This window comes from Vulpes vulpes, chromosome 12, assembly GCF_048418805.1.
Source record: "Vulpes vulpes isolate BD-2025 chromosome 12, VulVul3, whole genome shotgun sequence".
Taxonomy (NCBI): Eukaryota; Metazoa; Chordata; class Mammalia; order Carnivora; family Canidae; genus Vulpes; species Vulpes vulpes.
This window is the reverse complement of record NC_132791.1, coordinates 8175178-8202559: the sequence shown is the minus strand read 5'-3', so window position 1 is coordinate 8202559 and position 27382 is coordinate 8175178. Positions and strand designations below refer to the sequence as shown.

General features: G+C 35.1%; 1 protein-coding gene across 2 annotated transcripts in view; it reads right to left on the bottom strand.

Annotated features, from left to right (window-relative positions):
• Positions 1–3523: 3523 nt before the first annotated feature.
• SHOC1 (shortage in chiasmata 1) overlaps positions 3524–27382 on the bottom strand; it is an 81991-nt gene continuing 58132 nt past the window's right edge. For both annotated transcript variants that reach the window (XM_072731973.1, XM_072731974.1), the window contains 10 exons: positions 27239–27308; positions 25617–25795; positions 24060–24177; positions 23122–23233; positions 21384–21505; positions 17059–17152; positions 11986–12117; positions 10236–10385; positions 8579–9542; positions 3524–4723 (listed from right to left, as the gene is read on the bottom strand). In XM_072731973.1, coding sequence (XP_072588074.1) covers positions 4623–4723; positions 8579–9542; positions 10236–10385; positions 11986–12117; positions 17059–17152; positions 21384–21505; positions 23122–23233; positions 24060–24177; positions 25617–25795; positions 27239–27308 — 2042 coding nt within the window. In that variant the 3' untranslated portion in view covers positions 3524–4622. The remainder of the gene's footprint in view (positions 4724–8578; positions 9543–10235; positions 10386–11985; positions 12118–17058; positions 17153–21383; positions 21506–23121; positions 23234–24059; positions 24178–25616; positions 25796–27238; positions 27309–27382) is intronic.

The following is a 27382-nucleotide window of genomic DNA, read 5'->3' as shown; positions in this document are numbered from 1 at the left end:
TCGCATTTAAAATAGATACGTGTCCTAAATATAAACAAATTCACTAGTATATCAAGAGAACATACAACATGACCAAGGTAGTCTGATAAAAGGAAATCTGCCAGTGTAATTCATTACATGAATGGTTTAAAGAGAATCTATGCCAAGTCATTTGACAAAATTGAACCGTTCTGAATAAGAACTAAGTGGCTAAGTGAAATTGGAAGAGAACGATAATTATCAAAAGCAACAGATTTCATACTACGTGGTGAAATGTGGACGCATTCAGCATGTTAGGAACAAAACAGGCATACTTTTTTATCACTATTATTGTTCAGCATTGCTTCCTTTTTTAAAAAAGATTTATTGAGATTGAGTGTGAGCTGGGGGAGGGGAAGAAGGAGAGAAGCAGACTCCCTGCTGAGTGCAGAGCCTGACAAGGTGCTCCATCCCAGGACCCTGAGATCATGACCTGAACAGAAATCAAGTCAGATGTTTAGCCAACTGCACCACCCAGGCACCCCAATACCCCAATACAGCATTGCTTTGGAGGTGCTAACTAATGCAGTAAGATGAAAAAAATGAAAGGGGGCTAACATTTTAGAAGCAATGTATTTATAGATTATATAATAGTACACTTTGAAAACTGATGAAAAGAAATACTCAAATTTGTAATAGATTTTGAGGGGCTCACTGGATACAAAGTATGTAGAAAAATACTGGCAAGAGCTAATTAAAAATGGAAATGGGAAAAAAAATGGAAATGGAAATTATATGCCATTTTTACTTTAATGACAATTAAAAAATTCTTAAGATATGTTTAGGTGCCCCTCCCCCAAGAATAATTTTTAAAACTGTGTGTGTGTGTGTGTGTATAAAATATGCAAGAGTGAAACATGTCTTACTGGATATTAAAACTTACTTTGAATATGGGGCACCTGGGTGGCTTAATGTCTGACTCTCGGTTTCAGTTTAGGCTGATCTCAGGGTCATAAGATCAAGCTCCATGGGCTCCATGCCCAGCACAGAGTCTCCTTGAGATTCCCTATCCCTCTCTTTCTGCCCCTCCCTGCCCTTCACATGCACTCTCTCTAAAATAAATAAATAAAATCTTAAAAAAAAAAACACCAACCCTACTTTGAAGATGCTGAATCAAAACTATGATTTTCTAAAAAAAAAAATTAAAAACAAAATTATTGTGATATAGGAATAGACAAATGATTGGATCATAACAGTTCAGAAATAGACTTAACTTTTCCTATTCAGTAGGAAAATACAGTTTACTAACAAACGGTGCTGGCATTACTGGCCATCCATTTGAAAGGAAGTAAATTGGGCTTGCATTATGTAAAGAAAAAATAACATGGGTTAAAGAAAGGTAATACAAAAGCATTAGAAGAAAAACTAGGGGAACAGTTGTATAACTAAGTTAAAAAATTAAAAGGTCTTCCTAAGCAAGGCAGGAAACCCAGAAATCAAAAAAGAAAAGATGTGTATACTGGACTATATAAAATCTAATTTAAATAATTCTATTTAAGTATTGTTAAAAACTTGTATGATTATGGGCAGCCCGGGTGGTTCAGCGGTTTAGTGCTGCCTTCAGCCCAGGGTGATCCTGGAGTCCCAGGATCGAGTCCCACATCTGGCTATCTGCATGGAGCCTGTTTCTCCCTCTGCCTGTATCTCTCTCTGCCTCTCTCTCTCTCTGTGTATGTCTCTCATGAATAAATAAAATCTTAAAAAAAAAACTTGTATGATTAAATCATAAACTAGATAAAAAGACAGGAAAATGTACTTTTTCAGTTCTCATTTTGGATTGCTCTTTGCATTCCCCACCTCCTCTAACCCTTGTTTCAGGGCAGGCTTATTATGTCAGGGAGCATAACCAAGTTATTAGTGTGGGAGGCAAGGAGTGGGACGCCTGGTGTTGATTCCCATTTGTGCCCTGAGTCTCAATGGCAAGGGAAGGAGAATCTATGTCGATCTGTTGGAAGAGACTGCTGATGTTCTGGTGAGGCCTACAAACTTAGGGCTGGACCTAGAAACTTAGAGTAAGATCTCTAAAAAGGCCTCAAAAGTGAGTAGCACTATCACCAACAATGGATCTAAAGGCAAGTAACTCTCTTTTTTTGTTTTTGTTTAAGATTTCATTTCTTTGAGGGGGATCCCTGGGTGTCTCAGCAGTCTAGCGCCTGCCTTCGGCCCAGGACATGATCCTGAAGTCCCGGGATCAAGTCCCACATCAGGCTCCCTGCATGGAGCCTGCTGCCTCTCTCTCTCTCTGTGTGTCTCTCATGAATAAATAAATAAAATCTTAAAAAAACAAAAAAGATTTATTTGACAGAGGGCTAGCAAGAGCGCAAGCAGGTGGGAGGGGCAAAAGGAGAAGGAGAAGCAGACTCCCCACTGAGCACGGAGCCCCATGCTGGACTCCATTCCAGGGCTCTGGGATCATGACCTGAGCTGAAGGAAGACACTAATCACCCAGGAGCCCCTACAAGTATCTCTTTGGAACATGAAAAACTTCACAGGGAAATGCTCTCAGAGGGGGGGAAAAAAAAAAGGTCCCATTGCAAGAGGCAACCTGAGAAGTTGGGGCTGTTTCAAACAATTCCTTGTGATGGGGAGTTTGGAAGAGGATCTTGGGGGCTAGATCCACCCTTTTGGACCCCTAACAAGGGCCCAACTAGGCCCTTCGGGCTTCTATGGATCAACCAACCTCATATGACAATGACTCCAAGGTAGTGCTCTGCTAAAGCAGAACTCTTACTATAATCCACTGTTCCCAGACTCCTAACATAAGACTTGCTTTCCAATACCTCTGACAGAGACTGTTCCAGTTCCAGGCAGAATGTGTCCTTAAACAGCAGGTGCCATTGAGAGGACTCAGATACTTCCACTCCATTTGGTGAGGAAGCAGGGCCATGAGTGTTGATAGCCTAGCCTCAAGGCTTGCTGCAGTCTATGGTCTATGAAGAAACTCCTCTCCTCTGGAAGCTGATTAAAGGCAGGATAAAGGAGATCTGCAAGCTGAGAAGCCTTAGCCTTACCTTAGTTTAGAAGCAATCCTGCCACAACTTTAAGAGACTAGAACAGAAATTGCAATTAGATTTCCAGAAATAGTTTCTCTTTAAAGTCTCCACCCACTAATCAAGCAAAACCAAACATCCTATAAATAAAAGTATAATAGCAAGAAGACAGTAGGAGGAGGAAGTTAAGAGGTGGTGTTGAGCCCTTTTCAAAAAGGAGGACACGATTAACAGTATCAAACACTGAAGAGATGTCAATTAAGGTGATATCTGAGTGTCTCTTGGATCTAAGAAGGAAGAGGTCAATTTTAGTAGTAATAGGGTGATAATTTCAGAAGCCAGGAAAATTTCAGAAGCCAATTTTCTGATAGATTTTTCTTCATCTATCACACTTTCTTCATAGTGTGCTTGTGATCTTTAAACATTTTTGGTGGTGTACCACCTATAATAATGTCAAAAACCCATTACCTACATTTTAGACATGACATACAAAAGTTTTGTTAATAACCAAATAGTTGCAAAGAGTATAACTTTATTAAAAATTCTGACATTTTAAAATAAAATTATTACATCTTTTTAAAAAATGTACTCAAGGGAATATAAATACCATAGTAACAGAAACCTACAATCAGCCATGAAAAAATATACAAACTATCCTCTAAAAATGTTGTACCAAGAGTATAGGAAACTGTTCTTTCTCCAATAATGTGGACATTAAATACAATTAATTTTCAAAAATTTTGCCCATCTGATAGGTGATTTGTTTTCCTTTGCATTTGTCTGATGAGTAATGAAGGTACAGATAAATGTTTATTGGCTATTTTTGTTTCTTCAGTGTAATATCTATTCATATATTTTGCTCATTCTTCTATTAGGTTATCTTTTTCCTATCAATTTGTAAGATTCTTTGTATATTTGGAATATAAATCTTTTTTTATTACGTAGGTTGCAAATATTTTCTTAGTGACTTGTTTTAAATTTTTATTTAGGAAGGCAACACTTTATTTTTTTAAGCATTTATTTATTTATGTAAGTAGTCTCTAGACCTAATGTGGGGCTCCAGCTAATAATGCTCCAAAGATCAAGAGTTGCACAGTCCTCTGACTGAGCCAGTCAGGTGCACCCCTGGAGGGAACACTTTAAATGGGAAGTTCTCCAACTTTGCCTAGATTTTAACTTTCTTAGTGATGGAGGGTTGACTCTGGTGATCTTCACTTCTTGACTTAAAGGGTCAGACTGAGATGGAGGCTCATTTCTAAAAAGGCTTGCTGGAGGGAAGGTGGGAAGCAGTGAGCTCTTCAGAAGACAACTAGACAATATATATTGCTATTGCTCTAAATGTATATATCATATCAACTGCTCTAAAAAAAAGGCTTACAATGTTCAGGTGAATCTGGAAGATATTTGGATCTTATGACATTTATGCCAATTAGAATATTTTACTTACAAAGATGCAACCTATAGGACAGAATGTAGATTCTGAAAATTTAATATAAAAACACTGAGAACATCTAACAACTGCATTTTCTTTAATGAATGAGCAAATCTAAATCATTTTGTTACTAGATTTTCATCAAAAACAAAGAAATGTAGCACAGAATACTATCCTTTCTTTCAAAAAAACCTCAGACGAGTTTGTCCATCAGCTCTACCAGGGACTTTTTCATACACTAGCCGCCGTTTTTTGAATTGTGGTAGTTGTGAGCACATGAAATCTGTCAAAAGGAGAAAAAGGAAAACAATTTTATTCCTGATGATAAAAAAGTGTAGCTATTTTTTCCAGCTATTCTGGTGCATCCTATTTCTTCATCTATCTACAAAGTGTTAAAATTTCCAAACTGAGATGACTATAAAAATTACATTTTTAGCATAAATGCACCTGTACCTAATGGCCCAATACTAATTAATGTCATCTACACATATTTGCATGCTCATGCTTTGCACAAATAATTAAATCTCCCTGAATTTAAGACTCTTTCATTTAAGTTTTCCCTCATTAAACCTGTTCCTTACCTCCTATCTGTAATGTTGTGGAATTTATCCTGAGCTCTGATATTTGATAGGTGGTAATGGATGGACTCACTTTCTATGACTGTATTATCTATGACACATTAGCCTGAAATGTCCTAGATTTGAATTCTTTTAGAGGTTGGTTAATTAAATCAGTAAAAAAGGAGGATAAAATATTTTAAATTGTTTTAGTAATTATTCCTGGGAATATAATCTCATAATTATAAAAGCTGGATGCCATTACAAACAAATTTAAAAATCAGTGTAGTAGGTATTTTCATCATAGAGATCACAGATACACATCTATAAGACAAATGGAAAATTATTTTGAGATTATGCCAATAATCTTTGGAATAAACTATCTAGGGCTGCATTAATATGAATTTTAAAACTGTTGTATCTTAAACAATGTATTTGAAGGTAATAAAGTGCTACAGGAAACCACAGTAAAAAAGTAGAAAATTTCCATAGTGATAATGAATCTAGTATCAAAGATTCACGTGAACTATTTGAATAAAATTATTTATTTATTTATTTATTTATTTATAAATATTTATTAATGAGAGGGACAGACTGAGACAGAGACGCAGAGACAGGTTTGGCACCTGCCTTTGCCCCAGGGCGTGATCCTGGAGTCCTGGGATCGAGTCCCACATTGAGCTCTTTGCATGGAGCTTCCTTCTCCCTCTGCCTATGTCTCTTTTTCTCTGTGTCTCTCATAAATAAATAAATTAATTAAATATTAAAAAAATATTTATAACTAAGTTAATGATTAAATGTAAGTAGACATTTGAGTAATCCATCTATATCTCCAACAGCTTAAATATTAAAATTTATTAGAAATAACTTCTGAGAACTTCTCATTGAGAAAATGGGAGGATTATCTTATATATTGGGATGTTCTGCTCAAGAACATATAGCAATTCATATGCTTGATTTGGTTCACGCTGGAGAAAAAAATGGAATTTTCTTTTTTTTTTTTTAAAGATGTATTTATTCATTCATTCAGAGAGAGCGAAGAGAGAGGCAGAGACACAGGCAGAGGGAGAAGCAGGCTCCATGCAGGAAGCTCGATGTGGGACTCGATCCCGGGTCTCCAGGATCACACCCCAGGCTGCAGGCAGCGCTAAACCACTGTGCCACCGGGGCTGCCCAAAAATGGAATTTTCATTCAGTTCATTTATGAAGCTGTGATAAACTTCATGACAAAATGTGACAAAGCACAAATAAAGGATACAATAGATTAATTGCATTATGAAAATAGATATCAAAATCATAAATATTAGTTACCATATTCAACAGCATACTAAAAGAATCACTCTTCAAAAACCAATTATTACAGAATGATAAGGATGATTTAAATATTAGTAAACCTGTTAATATAACCTTGACATTAATGAGTCAATGGAGAAAACATGTTTAATTTTCCCAACAGGTTCCAAAAAAGTTTGGAAGTTTCAGCATCTATTTTTTTAAAAGATTTAAAAATATTTTAAAAGATTTAAAAGATTTAAAAGATTTAAAATCTTTTAAAAGATTTTATTTATTTATTCATGAGAGACACACAGAGAGAGGCAGAGACACAGGCAGAGGGAGAAGGAGGCTTCATTCAGGAAGCCCGATGTGGGACTCAATCCCAGAAGCCTGGGATCACACCCTGAACCAAAGACAGATGCTCAGCTGAGCCACCCAGGCATCCCTTCAGTGTTTATTCCTCACAAAAGTTCCTACAAAACTAGGGATAGAATACTTCCCATTAAAATTATGAACAAAACAAATTGTGACTATTAAATTAAACAGGACCAAATCCAAGTTTTGTGAGTCCTGAGGGGTTTATACAGTTGATCCTTGAATAACGTGGGTGTTAGGAATGCTGACTCTCTATTCAAACATCTATATATAACATATAACATATATATATATATATGTATGTATGTATGTGTGTGTGTGTATATATATATATATCTTTTAAAAAAATAATCTCTGTGCCCAACATGGGGCTTAAACTCCTGACCCTGAGATTAAGAGTCACATGCTCAGGCAGCCCCGGTGGCTCAGTGGTTTAGCACCACCTTTGGCCTAGGGCGGGATCCTGGAGTCTCAGAATCAAGTCCCATGTCGGGCTCCCTGCATGGAGCCTGCTTCTCCTTCTGCCTGTGTCTCTGCCTCTCTCTCTATGTCTTTTGTGAATAAATTTCACAATAAATAAATCATTTGTTTTGTTTCTTAAATTCCACTTATGGGTGAGATCATATGGTATTAGGGGAAGTCTTCTTTTAACAAAACAAAGAACAGGAGATTTTCTGGGCCTCTCTCAATCCTCACAAAAGGGCCTATGCATAAAAGAAGCTTTGAAGCTTAAGCTTCTCTCTTTTTTATTTATTTATTTATTTATTATTATTATTATTATTATTATTATTATTGTTATTATTTTCCCTATCATGGTAAGGCCACATCTGCAGGGCCATTAGAACTTAATATTTTATTCTAGATGTTTAGGCCAATGTAATACGAAATGATACAGAAAATAAAGGTTTAAGAGGTAGATTACAAGAAATGAGAAAATAAAATTGTCCTTTTAAAAATTGGTATGATTAAATGTTCAGAAACATCAATTGCAAAGAAGAGCTAACTAATAGTGATATCTACTTAGCAGGATTGTCAGAATTCAATAATTCACATAAAAGGGCTGGAAGGGCACCTGGCCCATCATAAGCTCTCAATAAATGTTAGCCTATTAAATATTCCTGCCTGATAAAGAAGCTAATTTTCTAATTCACTGACTTCTCTGTTTAGCCTTTGTTAATTTTAGTCTTCGGCTTTAGACTTGTTCTGATTTTTTTTTAAAGATTTTATTTATTTATTCATGACAGAGAGAGAGAGAGGCAGAGACACAGGCAGAGGGAGAGGGAGAGAAGCAGGCTCCATGCCCGATGGGGGACTCGATCCCCGGTCTCCAGGATCACACCCCCGGGGCTGAAGGCGGTGCCAAACCGCTGGGTCATCGGGCTGTCCTGTTCTGAGTTATTTTTAACTTAAGTTGAACACTTAGTTCATCTAAAGCTACAATAATTTTTTTTAAAATTTTATTTATTTATTCATGAGAGACACACACAGAGAGGCAGAGACCTAGGCAGAGTGAGAAGCAGGCTTCCTGCAGGGAGCCCGACGTGGGACTCGATCCCAGAACCCTGGGATCACAACCTGATCTGAAGGCAGACGCTCAACCACTGAGGTGCCCCCAAAGCTACAAGAATTTGACATATTTTGTTTGCATTTATTTTCTTAGATGTCTATAATTAGAATTTTGATTTTCTTTTTGACCCCACAGCTATTGAAAATTCTTTTAGTAATGAATGCAAACAATTTTTTAAAATTTAGAAATGGTTCTTTTAAAATTACATATCTGCAAGAGGTGGCTGGCTCATGTTGGAAGGGCATGTGACTTGATCTTGGGGTCATAAGTCTGAGCCCCACACGAGATGTAGAGACTACTAAAATAATAAACTTAAAAAAAAATTACATCTGTGAGTAGTTTTAATAACTTAAGATAGTGTTACCTGGTAATGATTTCTTGTCTCCTGAGTTAGATGAGGATTCAGAGTGCCTTTTCTGTCCTAAACATTTTCCAGCTCCTTGGTGGAAATAAAGACTGCTGAATTCTTTTTGATTTACATTAGGATCAGCAGCACAAAAGAAATCCAAACTAGGGACAGATGGTAATTCTTTCGAGAAAGTCTTTTTAGTCTCATCATTTGAACTTTCATATATGAAGCCTTCTAACTCATCCGATGGATATTTTTGCTGATTAGTGAATAAATTATCTTTCTGAAAGAACCATTTGTCACATGTAGTCTGATCTGCACCATAGTCTAAGTTGAATGAGTGATTCTGTTGTTTCCATACATTTTTCTTAAAGTTCCAGGGAAGAGGAGATTGAGCGCCTTCTACAGAAAAGTTAGAGGCATATGCTCCTTTTTTTATAGGCCCTTTGGCATCATGTGTTCCCTTTTCCTGATAACTTATAAAATTAGGGGCAACTCTCTTCTGAGTGTCAATTGGTGATGTTATGTTTTCACAGCTCATTTGTGTTAGATCCAAATAAAAGACATCTGACTCTGAATCATTCTGGTTTTGAAAGGAGTTACCAGTCACAGTTCTTGATTCTGTATTAATCAGGAAAGGATTATGTACTATGTTAGCATTACAACTGGAATCTTTCCAGTAACTGGCTTGACTGTAAGAAGTCATAGTTGGTAAAACGCATGGCATTTCTCTTAGTTCCATAAGGGAAGACTTAGAGTTTGAAGTGCTGTTTGTATCTTCGTACATTGTCTCTCCTATGTCTGAATAGTGGTAAAATTCATTATGTTCTTGAAAGACAGAGTTTGAAGAGCCAGAAGCTGAACTCTGGGAGGTAAAGGTATTAGTCTGATTCCCATTTTCCTGAGGTGATGGACTTTGAGGTGAGTTTGTTATGGACGAAGAACTAATCTTGAATAAGGAAGTGATGCTGCAAAAATGCTAAAAAATTTTAAGTTAATTAATATAATACACATATAATATAAACATCAGTCAAGTAATATAAACAGATACAATATAAACATCACTCAAGTAAATATAAATAACAATGCTTATCTATATGTAAAGAAAGCAAAATATAAATCAGTAGGGTATTACAGAGCTCCATGTCATAGGAACATAACATAATTGGCTCCATTACAAAAAAAACTTATTATAATTAGAAAATACATTTTCTAATCACTTGTAATAGAATTTTTAGTTGCAGGTTATACATGATTACCATCTGCTTGATAAAAATTTAAAATTTTAACAGTAAGGCTTAAGTTCTCTTTACTACTATAATGAAGGGCTCCAGGATTGTAAGCACATATGTATAGTGTGTGTGATCACATACTTGTGGGTGTAATAACATTTCAAAATAATCTAAAGTGATAAACTGGCTGTACTGAATTATTTATATAAGATAGCTTTAAAATGTATAATGAGAATTCAATATGAATTCAATTGAATTCAATATGAAATTGAACCAATGAGGATTCAATATGAAATTTCGTTCAAGTAAATTATTTGTTACGTGAAGTCCAAAACAATTAAACTTGGATGCCTTCATTTTGAAAAGTGTTATGGTAAAAATCAGTACCAAAATGGAAAGGAAACAAACTCATATAAGGCTATGGAATACAAGTAACTAACCTTTAACACTTTTTCTGGAACTTCAGGTAAAAGCTCCTGAAGTTGACCCAGAGTTGCTAATAATATCCAGTGCAGTGAAGGTCCTTTATTTAACATGAGCTGAGCCACCAGTGGGTTAATAGATGGAAAATCAAGTAAGTACATTTCCTCCTAGAAAAGAGTTTAAAGGAATAATCAGCCAATACTTCGCTCAACCTAGCAGATTAAAATTGTTGTCATTGCACTTATTGCTCAATCTGAGATGCCTGGAAAAAAGTATGGCTAGTAGGGAAAGAAGCTTTGGCAGTTAAGATTCATATGCTCTCAGAATTGAGAAAAATCTTAAAGTTTGTTCATTTTAGTCACTTATCCAAAAAAATTTGTTACAGTTCATCTCCTTCAAACAACAATTGTTTTACCTAATGGTAGATTCTCTAATGAGAAAATCTAGGGGACTTTAAGATACCTCAAGATTTCTTTAGCTCTCCCTTTGTAGGCCATGTACTACTATCATTGTTTAACATGAACCATGTTTATGATACTTTCAGGAAAACCTTGCTGTGAAGAGTATAGGAAGAACTTCTATCAACCAGAACCGACCTTGATGGTCTAAAATGTGTGTTTTCAGAGAGATCTCATAACAGTCTAGAAATACAGCAACCATGTTTTACTATTACCATATTCCCTTTTCTTTCTGGATTGTGCTGGTTTTTTGCACCCTCTTTGATTTATCAAATGACAGACATGTGAGTAGATTAGACATGCCTTGGTAAGAGAGAAACTGCACAGACATACATACATCTCATAATTAATTATCCCCATACTTGCCAATAGTACTATGTTCTGTTTAGGCATATTTAATATCTGTGATTAAATATATACAAATATATGAATGTTTGATCAATGTATATGAATACATTAATATTTTATTTGTTGTATAATTTTATTTTTTGAATAGGTAAAATAGTCACATGGTTCAAAATTAAAAAAGGTACTAAAAGGTGTGCAGTAAAAACTCTTATCCTTACCCCATTATCCCAGTTCTCCCCTCTGCAGATAACTAATGTTATTATTTCTTGGTATCCTTCCAGAGATATTTTCTTCATTTACAAACACATATAAACATTAATTTCCCCTTGTTTTACACAAGTGGTAGTATACAATCTCTATACTGCAACTTCATTTTTCATGTAATATATCTTAAGTATCATTCCATGTTAGTATATAAAAAGCTTCATTATTCTTTTTTTATGGTTTCATGATTTGACTATATTAAAAAAATAAAGGTAACAGATACTAGGTTGGTATGAGAACTTGAAAATATGCTTAAACAAAAGAAATTTCTAAAATTTAACTACTCAATCTTATAAATATTTTACAACTCTATTTCAGTCGTAATTATGTAACCAAATTACTGGCAAATGGAATGCTAGAATTTTGCTATTCTTATACTTACTACTCTTAAATATTTAAATTTAGGAATTAGAAAAAGTTATGTTTTAAAAATATTAGGCATTGAAGTCATTAGATCACCCTATAATATGCTTGTTTTGGAAGTTCATTATAAAAGATCTCATTAAAATACTTCTGTGAAGTTGAAAAATACCCATGATTCTGGAAAATTATCTAAATAAATGCTGTATATTATGGTTACTGCTAAATATGCTCATGCAAACATTATAGGACAAAAATATGCTACCAAAAAGAGAATTCAAGTACATGTATTTATATTTGCTTTGCAAATATCTAATTTATATATTGGGAGATGAACCTTTGATGGTGAAACTTCAACCCAGGATTTATCCAACCATTCTTGAGGATCTCTCTTCGAGGTCATTAAATTGTGATCAGCAATTTGTCGAATTATCAGTGCAGCCTCTTCCACTCCTGGAGCAATTATAAGCTAAAATATATTTTTTATATATTAGATTATGGGAAACATTAAGGAAGCAAAATATATCATTCAAAAATTGTTTGTAATTAGAAGAAAAAAAAGATATGATTATTTAGGGCAGTGTTCCCTAACCATATTAACCTGCTAACCCATGGACTGGGTTACCTGGGTGGTACAGTTGGTTGAGCCACTGATTCTTAGTTTGGGCTCAGTCCTGATCTCAGGGAATTGAGACTGAGCCCCCTGTCGGGATCCTCACTTAGCACAGAGTCTGCTAAGGACTCTCTCTCCATCTCCCCTTTTCCTACCCCTTTCTCTCTCTAAAATAAATAATTAAAAAAAAAACACAACTCTGCTGACCCATGGACCATATTTCCTTCAAATGAATCTAAAAGATGAAGAAGATAAAAACAGAACTGAAAGCAGAAGAAAAAGCCTGGCATTTCAAAAGAGCCAGAAGAGCATGGAGGAAAACACAAGTGACAGGAAGTAAGAAATATTAAGAAACATTTTTTTTTAAGAAACATTTTTTTGGAGTTAAGTTTAATACATACACACACAGAGCTTAGCATCAAATAAGCCAGTATTGGATGAACAATTCCCAAAATACTCTAAATCAAAATTTTTCTTCTGGGCAGCCCAGGTGGCTCAGCGGTTCAGCGCCACCTTCAGCCCAGGGTGTGATCCTGGAGACCCAGGATCAAGTCCCACGTTGGGCTCCCTGCATGGAGCCTGCTTCTCCCTCTGCCTGTGTCTCTGCCTCTCTCTTTCTCTCTCTCTTTGTGTCGCTCATGAATAAATCAAATCTTAAAACAAAACAAAAAAAACTTTTCTTCTTTTTGAATATAGAATCAAATACATCTATAAAAATTCTTTATCTTTTAATGTCATTTTGAAAAATCTTGCACTATATTTTTAAAATTCTTATTTTTGAGAACTATTAGATTTAACTTGAAAAAGCAAAATATTAAATATTATTGACATCTAAATTTCAAATAAATTTATTAATAAATGCTGAATGGAAGTGAAGAAATTTAGTTCTAAAAATTGGAAAACTATAATATCATATTATTTTTTTTAAAGATTTTATTTACTTATTCATGAGAGACATTGAGAGAGAGAGAGAGGCAGAGACACAGGCAGAGGGAGAAGCAGGCTCCATGCAGGGAGCCCGATGTGGGACTCGATCCCAGGACTCTAGGATCATGCCCTGAGCCGAAGGCAGGTGCTAAACCCCTAAGCTACCCAGGTATAAGGATATCGTATTAAAAGAAGGAAAGACAATTGCTTATCCTTATAAGATATGCTAGATTTCACATGGACATTTTAATAAATTATATCTAAAATTATACTCAAATATTAAAATCTGCCGCCCCAAGATCATGACTGGAGTCAAAACCAAGAGTCAGTGGCTCAACCCAGCTGTACACTCAGGCACCCCAGTCCATGGGTTAGCAGTTTAATATGTATAGGGAACACTGCCCGAAATAATCGTATCTTAGAAATATAAATGTCCTGTCCTGTAGTGAAAATTCAGGAAACAAAGATTGTACAAACCTCATAAAATAAATATGGCAATTTTTTTCTTTCATAAGATAACAAATACAAAACTGTTAGCACATATCTGGGGAGTACATGTATCCTAAAGAAGGACTTTCTTTAAATTATATTAAATATGTATAGATATTTTTTTGAGAGAACAAGTATGTGAGCAGTGTGGGGAGGGGCAAAGTGAGAGGGAGAGAGAGAAAGAATCTTAAGCAGTCTCCACCCCCAGTGGAGTGGAAAGCCTGGCTGGGGCTCAACTCAGGCTCAGTCTCATGACCCTGAGATCATGATCTGAGCCAAAATCAAGAGTCGGTCACTTAACTGGCTGAGTCACCCAGGCACCCCAAATATGTATAGAGAGCACAGAAGTAACACTGATTCCTAATTAATTTTATTGCAGTTTTGGATGTTTTGAGAAGATTTGACACTTTTATTTAAATATAAAAAGGCACAATTTTATGGTGATGGTAATGAACATTACCTTAATTTATTAGGGCAAGGATTCTGGAGCTCATGGCTAGACCTTGGGAGATTCAGGACTCCCCTAACATTGTTTTCAAAATTTTGCATATATGTTTATCTGAATTCTGCATTGTTTTCAAAATTTTGCATATATGTTTATATGAATTCTGAATTCATAACAATTTATAGAACTTTTTTTGACATTAGAATAAAATATAGCATAACACTACAAGCAGTATTTTCTTTTAGTTTAAGAAAATGTACTTAAGCTTCCTAATGCTTCCTTGATCACTAGACTCATCAGATGCCTGAAAAAAATTTTTTTACATCCATACTGATGTGCTCTAAAAGGCCAAAAGCCATATTACTAAATACAGTAAAGTAAAGCAACAATATACTCTAAAATAATGAGGGGCAGCCCCAGTGGCTCAGCAGTTTAGTGCCACCATCAGTCTAGGGCGTGATCCTAGAGACCCGGGATTGAGTCCCACATCAGGCTCCCTACATGGAGCCTGCTTCTCCCTCTGCCTCTGTCTCTGTGTGTGTGTGTCTCTCACGAATAATTAAATAAAATCTTTAAAAATAAAATAAAATAATGAGTCTAGGGAACCCCCTTTAAGGTGGTAGTGTCATCAAGTCAGAAGAAGAGGAGGCTTGAGTATTGGTATATTGATAATAGAGCAAGTTGATAGTTGTTTCTCAAATTCAATGAAAAACTGACCTCCTTTAAGATTTTTATGTAAAACTTGAAAAGCTTTTGGAATAGTTTGATCCAGGTGGGAAGCCGACTTTTGTTTGGAATGAATTGTGCCTCAGCAGTACTTCCTGTTCCATCCCAAAATGCCTTCCTTGGAACATGTCCTCTACGGGCCATGTCACTGTACCTGAATATAGTATTACTCACTGTATCATATAAGCCAGGGATAGAGGAGTAAAATGATTCTCTGAAGTATATTTTGCATAAAACAGCTTACCATTAGCTGAAAAGAGGCTGTTTAAGAGGTGAAACCACACTTGAATGGATAAATGAGACAAACTTATATTTGTCATTCAGTGATAACTTTTCTAAGAATTTTCTTTCAATATTTAATATGCATCATATAATCAAAATGATTGGGATTCTATTTCAAATAAATCATTTGTTAATTTTCCTAACAGATTGTGCTCTGATTTAATTCTATTCAGTAGATATTTGTTGAACATTTTCATTGCGTACAAAGCACCATGTTGGATGCTATACATTTTACAAAAAAGGGTCTGGTTCTTACCCTCCAGGGTGGATGGTATAAGAGTGAATATCTCATGCTATAATAAAGGTATAAAGTGCTCTTGGGAGAATGGGAGGAGAGATTTATCCTGAGAGGATATACCTGGGGAACATTTCTTAAAGATAGTATTTGAGCTGGGCAACAAAAGACAACTCTGAAGGCTGGCAGTAAGGGGAAGTGGGAGACAGGCTGGTATGACATGTTTGTCCACTAGCTGTATGGTGATAGTGTGGACATATTCAGGAAATGGTGGGTAGAATTATGCTAAAGGAAGGATAACTAGGGGCCAAATCATGAAGTGTGAATCTAGCTGAGTTTGATCTCTATTTTGAATGAAGTAGGAAGCTATGGAAGGTCTTTTGAGCAAGAAAATTCAATTTAACAACATATTTATGAAGAGTCTACTACATATTTGACACTGTGCTGGGTGCGAGGGACCGGGAAAACAAATACACATTTTCCTTTCCTTTAGGAGCTTACAGTTGAGGAAGTGAAATGTTCGCAGCTGTATTTCAGAAATGTAATTGGTGTCAATGATGCACCAGAGGAGAATAATTAGAAATAAAGATATTAGTCAGGGAGTTGCTTTGAAACTCCAAGTGAGAGGTGAAGGCCTGAACTTGAGAAAAAGCAGGGAGAGTAGGATGAAGAGACGTACTCTAGACACACTGCAGCTACTGATTACAGTAGTAATGTCATTAATTAAGTTTGAGGAGGATGAGAAGTTGTGTTTTGGACATGTAGGGTTGGCGGCACCTGTGGGATAATCATGTGGAGACTTCCAGTAGAATGCTAGAATATAGGTGCAGATCTTAAGAAAAGTCAAGAAAAATTTAAGGATTATACTCAGAAATGAAAGCTAAGTTTGTGGGAATGTCTGAATTTATTAAGGAAAGGGTATAAGGTGATAACAGAAGAGGACTGAGCCTTGCATTTGGGGGAGTGTCTAAATTTCAGTGGGACATTGAAAAAAGAACCAAGAAAGGATACTGGTTAGAGATCACTACAGCAGATACAAAGAGTATGTTTCACAAGTCAACATTTTTAATCAATGCATATTTATTTATTCATATCCTGCCAAGTAATAATTAAGAGATAAAATATGAATTTAAATTCATTAAAGGCTTTTAATTTCTTAATTTTATTTATTTTATGACTTTAAACTCATTAAAGGCTTTTAATTTCTTAATTTTCTTTATTTTATGACTTTAAATTCATTAAAGGCTTTTAATTTCTTAAATTTTATTTATTTTGGAAAAAGCACAAGCAGGGGGAGCAGCAAAGGGAGAGTGAGAAGCAGTCTCCCTACTGAGCAGCGAGCCCGACATGGGGCTCTGGGATCCCAGGACTCTGGGATCTTTTTTTTTTTAATGCATAATCTTTTAATTTTTTTGAAGGTTCTGCTCTGGAAAAAAGGACTCTGGGATCTTAACCTGAACCAAAGGCAGATGTTTAACTGACTAAGCCACCCAACCCCCTCATTAAAAGCTTTTAGACCAGAAGTTTAAGTGGAAAGAATATTTATTAACTTGAAAACTATTCTTTAAAGAGCTTTAAGGCATTTTTTTTTTTAGTTTACTAATTTAATGTTTCTTTGCACTGGGCACTTGAGTTTGAGTATAGTTTTGGTTTATGAAAAATACTTATAAACAAACATTTAAGAAAAGAATACCTTTACAACCAGTTCTTCTGATTTTAGCCCATATGATACCAAAGCTGCATAAATCAGTGCTAGATGATGAAGTGTTTTTTCTGTAAGATGGTACCTAAAAAAAAAATTGTAATACTATACTTGTACTCATTCGATGTGTGATTGTACCTATTAGTTCATTTCATTTCCACATTTCAGGTTATGAGAATAATCTGGCTAAGATAATGCTGTGTGGCAGATTCAGCACTCTGTTGAGAAGATGGTTCCACCTCCATTCTTTAAGAATCCAGTTAAATCTAGGGGATACTGAGAATATATTTTTGAGGAGAGAAGTTTAACTCATACCTTTAGTGGCTCCAGGGATGGCTATCTGACTGGTGCCAACTAAAATACTCTATCCCCCTGGCCAAAGTAACAGGTTCAGATATGAACAAACACATGACCAAACTCAGGATAACTAGAATCCTCCCTGGGTCTTTTTCTTGAGCTGTTAGAAAAAACACTAAAAATAATCGTTATGTAATGTGATGGAGGTGTTAGCTAACCCTACAGTGGTAATCATATTGCGATATACAAACAATCAGCATGTTGTAGACCTTAAACATACACTATCTAGTATGCCAATTATATTTCAATTAAAAGAACACTCTTTTTTCTTCTATGGTTATTAAGCAGTTCAGATGTGAATCTTGAGCTATAGCCAGATATTTCTATTATCTTTATCCACTTTAAGCACCAAAAATTTATTGCTTTATATTAGTAAGAAGTCGGGGGATAAGGCATCATTGGGTTCAGGTACTGAAGCCATTTCATTGAGACAAGGGCTCTCTCAATTTCTTGGTTTTTCTTTCTTGGCCTTGCTAGTTTTTTTCCCAGGCAAACTCTTTCCATAAAAGTGGCTGAAAAGAGTGGCTTGCTGTGCCTAAATTGTACAAACAAGGTGGTTTCTGCTGAACCCTGCTTTTCTTCTTGAGGAGAATGTAGAATTTTGATATGTGCTAGGTAGAGGGTGCCTACGTGACCAATCTTTAGTGAGAGCCTTGGGCACTGAGTCTTTAGTGAGTTTTCCTGGTACACAACATTTTACAAGTGTTGTCACAACTCTTTCCTGTGGAAATTAAACACATTCTGTGTGATTCTATTAGGAGAAGACTCCTGCCATCGAAAGATGAATGGATAAAGCCATCGAAAGAAGAAGGGATAAAGAAGATGTGGTTTATGTATACAATGGAATATTACTCAGCCATTAGAAACGACAAATACCCACCATTTGCTTTGACGTGGATGGAACTCGAAGGTATTATGCTGAGTGAAATAAGCCAATCGGAGAAGGACAAACATTATATGGTCTCATTCATTTGGGGAATATAAATAATAGTGAAAGGGAATAAAGGGGAAAGGAGAGAAAATGAGTGGGAAATATCAGAGAGGGAGACAGAACATAAGAGACTCTTAACTCTGGGAAATGAACAAGGGGTGGTGGAAAGGGAGGTGGGCGGGGGGAAGGGAGGTGGGCGGGGGGATAATTAGTTTTTCTTTTCATGAAAATCTGGGTGATCAACGTGAGTCTCCTCTTTTTTTTTTTTTTTTTGCTGTACATCGATTACACCTCTGAAACATAGGTGAATAGCAATCTAAAAAACAACTTAAAATTTTTTCCAAAACAGTTTTATCTATAGGATACTTCCAAGATCTTAAAGCTTAAATGCTTTACAAGCAAGTTCCAAGCTTAAAATGCTGTACAGCCTTTACTAATACTCAAAATGAAGATTTTAGACCTAAATTATGATTTTTATTTCTCAATTTTGGAAGAAAGGAAAAACAAGGTTAAATGACTTGCTGGAGTTTAATGGAAAAAGAAACAAGAGCCAAGGTGTTTGGACTCTTACATTTTAACTTATACTTATCCTCACATAATAACAATTGTATGCAAAGAACTTGGTATAGTACATAAACAAAAATGGAATCAAACAGGGAAGTCAGTAAAGAAAAAAAATCACATATGCAATGTCAAGTATGGAAAGACCTCTATACCTTCTATAATAACTAAATAATATATTTCTAAGGTTTTTATTTATTTATTTGAGAGAGAGAGAGACAGCCTATGAGTGGGAGGAGGGGCAGAGGGAGAGGGACAAGGAGACTCCGAGCTGAGCAGGGAGCCTGACACAGTTCAAAGGATGGAGAGGTCACAATTAACTATATGTGTGCATGAATTAAAGGATATTAAGGAAAGATTGAAAAGAAAAAGTGATATTTGGGGATAGTATTTGAAAAATGGGCACAATTTCACCAGATCAAATAGTTGGAGGAAGTAGGGAATATTGTAGGAAGAGAGAAATGTATCAGCAAAAGTAGTAGTGGGAAAGTAAGGACCATGTTTGCCAACCAATAAGCAATCCTTCTGGCTAAAATGGAAGGCAGTGAAAATTAAGCATGAAAATATAGGTTGGGATTATATCCTGAAGACTTTAAGTATTAGGGTGAATAGTATGAATGTATTCAGTAGATAATAGGGAAGTCAGTGAAGGCTTTTTATCAGAGAGAAACAGTAAGAGACTGGTTTTTGGTTTATTAATTGAATGTATGACAGATGATAGAAAGTAACACGGAGACCATCTGGAGGTGGGAAAACAGTTGGTAGTCTATTTTAGCAGTCCACATAAAATAGTAAGATCTGAACTAAAATGCTGGTAATATAAATGGAGACAGGCGATAAATAAAAAAGAGACTAGTGGTTAAATCCATAAGATTTGTTTTCTAATTTCAGTGACTAAAAGAAAGGCAGTGGTCATAAATAGCTAAATGGCAGAAGAGAGGAGATACTTTTGGAGGGAATAGAGAATATAGTGAATTCACCCTGGAACATGTTAAATTTGAGAGCCTATAAAATATCAGGGTGGAAAAATTTAACACAACATTAGAGATGCATGTCAGGAATTTCAAAGTGACTGCACCTGTGGATATAAATAAAATAATTATATACCAGAAAGATGATGATTGATGCTATGGCAGAGGGTAAGGTTTCTAATGGATCCAACAGAAGAAAGTAGAGAATTCAGATGTATTGAGACTGGGACAAGACAGAAGAAGAGGTAAAGACAGAGAAAGAGCAGTTAGAGAGATAGAAGATCAGAACTATGAAGTGTCATGGGACTGAAGAGCTTCCAGTAAGGAAGCACTGGCAACGGTTTCAAAACTTAAGAGCAATCGGAGAAGGACAAACATTATATGTTCTTATTCATTTGGGGAATATAAATAATAGTGAAAGGGAATAGAAGGGAAGGGAGAAGAAATGGGTAGGAAATATCAGAAAGGGAGACAGAACATAAAGACTCCTAACTCTAGTAAACGAACTAGGGGTGGTGGAAGGGGAGGAGGGCGGGGGGTGGGGGTGACTGGGTGGCGGGCACTGAGGGGGGCACTTGACGGGATAAACACTGGGTGTTATTCTGTATGTTGGCAAATTGAACACCAATAAAAAATAAATTTATTACTAAAAAAAAAAAAAACTTAAGAGCAGTGGGGATCCTTGGGTGGCTCAGCAGTTTAGCGCCTGCCTTTGGCCCAGGGCGCAATCCTGGAGTCCCGGGATCGAGTCCCACGTCGGGCTCCTGGCATGGAGCCTGCTTCTCCCTCCTCCTGTGTCTCTGCCTCTCTCTCTCTATCATAAATAAATAAATCTTTAAAAATAAATAAATAAATAAATAAATAAATAAATAAATAAATAAATAAATAAATAAATACTTTAGAACAGTGAAAGATAAAAATACTCTTGGAGGTTGGGTGATTCTGAGAGACAGGGATCAGTACAGATGTAGGAAGAGAAGCCAGACTGCAGAGAATAAAAAAAGGAAGTGGCAGCTTCCTTTTATGTGGGTTCATAAAATTTTGAGATGAAGGAAAGGAAGGACATATAATGATAACTTGAGCCTGTGTCTTGGCATGGATTTTTTATAATTTTTAAGTTAACCATATCAATGGAACAAAGTAGAACAAGAAGCTATTTAGTTGGTAAATTTAATAAGCTTTTAGAGAGAAGTGACTGAGATGGCATCTTTTAACAGACAAGTCCAGAAACTAAAAAGTAGTAAAAAGTGAAGCATTTGAAGCAGCATTTCTTAGTGAAGTAGAGGATGATTTGCAAAGAATATCCAGTGGAAATATAACATCTCTAAAATTCAGACTTGTTTTCTTATGGGCATGCCTCCCCCTTGAGGATCCGTGGGCTCAAAGCAAACTAGATGAGCAAATGGAAAATTTGCATAGCTACTTTTACTCAAAGAAGAGGACCAAATAACTTAATAAATATAAACGTGACTTTGGATGAAGAAATGCTTACTTACTCTGAGTTTAATGTTTTTTTGGTATATAAGATTATCCAACAATAGCTGTACTGGAATGATAATGCCAACAGTCTCATAATGATATTGTCTGATGCCTTCTCACAATTCAATTCTTCTAGGTCCTACCAGAAAATAGATAAAATAAAATAAAAAGATTCACTAGGTTGAACAGTTGTTATGAAATTATTGTTATCATATGTCAAGAATCTATGACATATATAAATTATAATGTGAGAAGAGGCATGGGTATGGGCTCCATTTTGTGGAAAATTTAAAATCTCACTGGAAGTAGTTGGGGAAAAACTATAGATGCCAACCAGCGAATGATAGCTTCAGCAAGGAGGGCTCATGAATCTCTTCAACTGTAGATATAAAGAAAGCAGCCTACAGAGTGCCCCAATTTGGGCAAAATCCTTTATCGATAGGGATCTGGCTCTCCTAAGGGCAATACAAAATATGTTCAAAAACCTATGGGATAATCTGCACTGAATGCTGATTTAAGGAAGATGACATAGAAGCCATCAATGGATTTTCAGGAATCGCTCTCAAATGGTCTAGAATTGTCTTTTTCCTCTAATGCAATTAATTTCTGATAGAGTGAATGATTCAGGAAGTGTTTCACTCTAAGTTATGTAACTATGAATTAAGATTAAAACAGTTCCCCAAATGGTATTTCCCCCTAAAAAACTTTTTAAACTTTAAATATGTAAGACATAGTAGCTCTTAAGAACCCCTCTAACAGAGGTTTGTGTTTCCATCACATAATTCTTACACTGTTAATATTTGCTCATCAGATTAGATTTCTACTTTACCATAATATTTGCCATTAATTTATACTACATATCACCAAACCTGGTTTCCCCTTCTTATTTCCACTCTACCGAATTATTTTCTTTGTAATTTGTACTTCAATCAAGCAAACATATCAGAGAGATTCAGTCAAGAATTTGTACATCTTAAATTCCAAACTATAGGGAATTTTTTTTTTTTTTTTTTTTTTTAGGGAATTTTTTAAAGAGAAATTTTCTTTTTTTTTTAATATCGGCTTACTTACAGGCAGTCCCCACTTACCTTAGAGGAAATCCATGTTACTAATCATGGATTAATATACTACCCCCTCTTTTTAAAATTTTTTTTAAAATTTTAATCTTTTTTTTAAAGATTTTACCTATTTACCAGAGGGAAAGGGAGGGAGGGAGGGAGGGAGGGAGGGAGAGAGAGAGAGAGAGAGAGAGAGAGAGAAAGCACAAACAGGGGGGAGGAGGCAGAAAGAAAGGCAGACTCCCCCTGAGCAGGGAGACCCATGCAGGGCTTGATTCCAGGACCCCAAAATCACAACCTGAGCAGAAGGCAGATGCTTAAGCAACTGAGCCACCCATGTACCCCTAATATACTACCACCTTTCAAGAAACATGGTGGCTACTATTTTATTTTTAAGGTTTTCAACAATGTAATTATTCTGTAAATATATTTTGAAATAGGTCAATATATAACATTAGAGATTCCATATATGCTTTGTCTTCTTAAAGTATGTTAAAAGTTAGAAGGCATTGAAGAAGCTTGGTAATAGTCATTTTCCATAGTGGTAATTTTGATACTTATTGTCCATTTGCAAAGTTTCGGAAGATACCACTAATGGATTATAGTTAAGCTCTCTGAGGTAAAGCTAATAATAAATTACACGGTTATACATATATTTTAATATATTTGATTTATGTTTTTTACTATACAGTTTTACCTGCAACATTACGGCAGTGTGTTCATCAATTGTCACCACCACATAACACTCTGTACCTCCAAAGAGTTTCAATGACTCACTGCAGCATCTTTCCACTAGTGTGATATTATATCTGTAAAATATCATATTTTGGGGTGATGAAATGGCCAAGAAAAAAATTTTAAGAAAAGCTGTATTGTTCTCCTGCATATTAAATTATTTGAACTACCATGCCTTTTCTTTCATACATCAATTTATTTTACTTTATAAATTTGAGGAATGAAATTATGATTTTATTCAGTATATATGACTAATTAATTGAGATGTGCATTGCCTTAGGTATTTATTTTTTTTTAAAGATTTATTTGTTTATTCACGAGAGACCCAGAGAGTCAGAGACATAAGCAGAGGGAGAAGCAGGCTCCGTGCAGAAATCCTGATGGCAGGACTTGATCGGGGAATCCAGGATCACGCCCTGAGCTGAAGGCAGAGGCTCAACCACTGAGCCACCCAGATGTCTCATTTAGAACTTAGGTATTTCATTTAGAACTTCACAGTCCTGTTTCCCATGCCGTATTTAAAGCCCTCTAAGAACACTCATTCTCAATATTATCAATGACCCAAAGATATGACCATAAAATTCACAGTAAAAAAGAATCATAAATTGCTCATATTTCCAGATAACAAAAGAAATGAAAGTAAAATATAAATATAAACAATAATCAAATATGCTTTCTCCATAAGACTGATATGTCTTACCAAAAAAGATAGTATTCAGTAATTATTATGGTGTACTACAGGGAGAGACGTGTAACTTGACATAAACTCTCTGGAAAACTATTCCTATGTGATATAATTGCATGCTTGAATCAGAGAAAAATAGTGCCACATATATAGCATAATGTTTAGCCATTTAGGATATATTTACCTTTGCTAACGTTATGAAATCAATAACTTACTTGGATTCTAGCAACTGAAGTATTTCTGGAGTATTAAGAAGTCCTTCAGATGCAAAAAACACATATGGAACCTGAATTTCCAGAAGAAAACCACCAAAACTATCCAGCAAGGTACTTCCTAAATAAGAGAAAGTTTATAAATATTTCTCTTTTTTCCTAACCATGAGAATAGCAATTGTATGTTCAAAGAGTAGTATAAAAATAAAACATATCCATTATAAAAAATCAGAAGTCAGAAAAAAGAAAGGTCTGAAGAATAAAATAAAAACTATGTTATCCTACTACCTAAAAATAAAACAGCATTAACAGAATTTACTAAAAGTACTATATGATACATTATTAGAAAAATAGTAAATACGTCAATAGATAAATGGACAAAGAACATTAATAGGCAATTTACAAAAGAATGGCTATACAAGATCAATTCACTTCTGAAAAGATACATATAATCAAAGACATTATCTGTAATTAATTAACTATAACTATAAAATATTTTCTGCCTGTAATTCTGCCAAATATTTAAGGGAATAATAACACCTACTACAGTAAAGATATTGGGGAAGGGATTCTCATACTTTCTGCACAAATACTGAGATAGCATTTCTGGAAGGATATTGGCAATATATAAATGTGTGTATACCTTTGACTCAGGAATTCATTTTAATTCTTAGAACAAGTATATAAAAATAAAAAAGATACATAAGGTACTATAAATCTTATAGTACAATAGTGTAAAATTGAAGCATTGTAAATGCTCCAAATAAGGAATTGGCTCAGTCAATTAAGTTCATCTTCAAAAGAATGGAAGAAGCCTCTACATATAAACTAGGATGCTTATCTTTTATGTTTTTTTTGGGGGGGGCCATGTTTCAATTATTTAATCAATTTAACATTTAATTCTCTATATCAAAGATTCCAAAGTAATAGTTATGGTGACTGTATTTTTTAGAATTGAATTGGAATGTCTTAGAATTCAAACTTCCCAGATTAGAGGTGGACAGAAAGTAATTTATAGCAAGTATTGAAAGGGATGCACTGGGACTAGAAACGTATGGGCTTTTTAATTTAATGGATGTGAGAATTCACAACTTGAGTCACATGCAGTGTTGCTGAGAAATACAAAGAAACTAAAATGATATACAAAGTGGTTTTATTAGACTCTTTCAGAAGGGTTTGTGTGTAATTTTTTGTTGCACATTAAGTTTTCTGAATCAGTCAATATACTACAATAGAATTTTCCCCTAAAATTCAATAAAAAATACTATTGCTGAAGTATCCGGTGAAGATTAGACATAATTATAATAAATTGTCCTATTATAAGTAAAAATTAGAAGGTAAGGGATGAAGACAAATATAGCCAGTAAAGCTTACTTTACAAATGAGGAATATGAGATAAGGGATAAAGAACCTGCCCAAGGTCACCCAGAGCACTGGGGTTCAAGCTTGAACGCAAATCCTCTAATGCCATGGCTCATTCTCTTTCCACAGATCAGATGCAGAAAACAGACAATTTCCATTCTACCACAACCACAAAAGGATTTTAGTATATATTCTTACTCTTTAAAACTGTGTCTGGAAGAATCACTTTGAAGGCCCTGTGAGGAATATTCAATTTCTTGCAGTGTTCGGTCCAACAGGAGTTCTCTCCAAAATTGTATTCCACCACAAATGAAAAGTTAGTCCATGGGAAATCTGCTCCAATATGCTGATTATGTACAATTATGCAGGAACTTGTACTGAAGACAAAAGAAAACCAAGAAAATGGAATTATATTTGTGTCATTATTTACTTGGAAGGCCAAAGTAAATCATGACTGTTTTTGGCTATTTTATTCTTCTCTAGTTTGTGCCTGCTTATCTTGGAAAGGCACTGTTGTATTTTCTGTTAACTTACTCTCCAATTGTGCTAATTCCTTTTTATCTTTCTTTTTGATGGTCATACATTTTTTTTAAGTGTTTAAGATTTTTAAAAAAGATTTTACTTATTTGAGAGAGAGAGAGCCAGCACAAGTGAGGGGAGGGGCAGAGGGAGAAGCAGGCTCCCCAGTGAGCACGGAGCCCAGTCAACACTTAGGGCTGGATCCCAGGATCATGACCTGAGCCAAAGGCAGACATTTAACCTACTGAGCCACCCAAGTGCCCCTTTTAGATTTCATTTTTAAGTAATCTCTACACTCAATGTGGGGTTCAAACTCACGACCCTGAGAAGAGTAGTGTGTTCTTTTGACTGAGCCAGCCAGGTGAGCTGATGGTCATACATTTTTCTAAAAAACAAAATCTAAAAAACTGGACTACTTCACATCCTCAAATGCAAGGGATCCTAATTTTATTAACTGAATCCTATCAATAACAGACAAGTCACCATGAGAATTCAATCTCATTTTCTTACACATGTGAGGTTTTCATCTTTGAGGATCTACACAACAGATTATCTGACAACTTTGAAATGATTTTTCTTTTTCTCAATGAACTTCATAGATGATTTAGCAACAATAAAAATCAGGGATACTTAAATATCGTAAGTTTATCATTTCCATCTTTAAATTCCATATAATAGCACTTATTATACTGAAAATTCTCTACTGCTGCTTTCTCTCTAGAGCAATCTAGATAGATAATAGACATAAGTTAAATGCTTTGTGGGGTTCTATTTGATTTACAACTTTTTACTATTTGGAACTCAATATTAGACATAAAAATTTCTAAATAAAATAAGGCAAAATAAAAACATTTTTAGACAAGTCAACACCAATTTTATTATTAGCATGCTCTCATCAAAAGAATTTCTAAGGGATACTTCAGGAAGAATGAAAACTCAAAAGAAAGAAGATACAAGAATCAATAAAACTCCCAAAACTGGTATAAACAAGGATAAATCTAAATGGGCACTTCCTCTGCTAACAATAACAATGATCATGATAATTTGGGAATATTAAAAAGCAAGACTGAATGAAAATTTTGGACAACAATAATATAGAATATATGACCTGAGTTAAGTATTCTTTTTTTTTTTTGAGTTAAGTATTCTAATGTAAAACACTTTTCAGAAAGAGGAGAGTGACATTGATTCATCTCAGTATTTACTAAACCTTTTTTAAAAATCAAATTCCAGGAGAAATTATGCTTTTCCTGTGAAACTAGTAGCTTATTCCTCCCAGGTGAAGAAATACATATTTTTACCCATTTAAAAGACCTTCAGATTCCAGAACATCTTTCCTTTTGTTTGAATGTATGACAGTCAATGTTAAACCTGTTGGGAAAAAAAGAATAATACAAAAAAATGTTTTCCGGTGTTTTCTTCATATATAATTTTTAGGTGTTCAT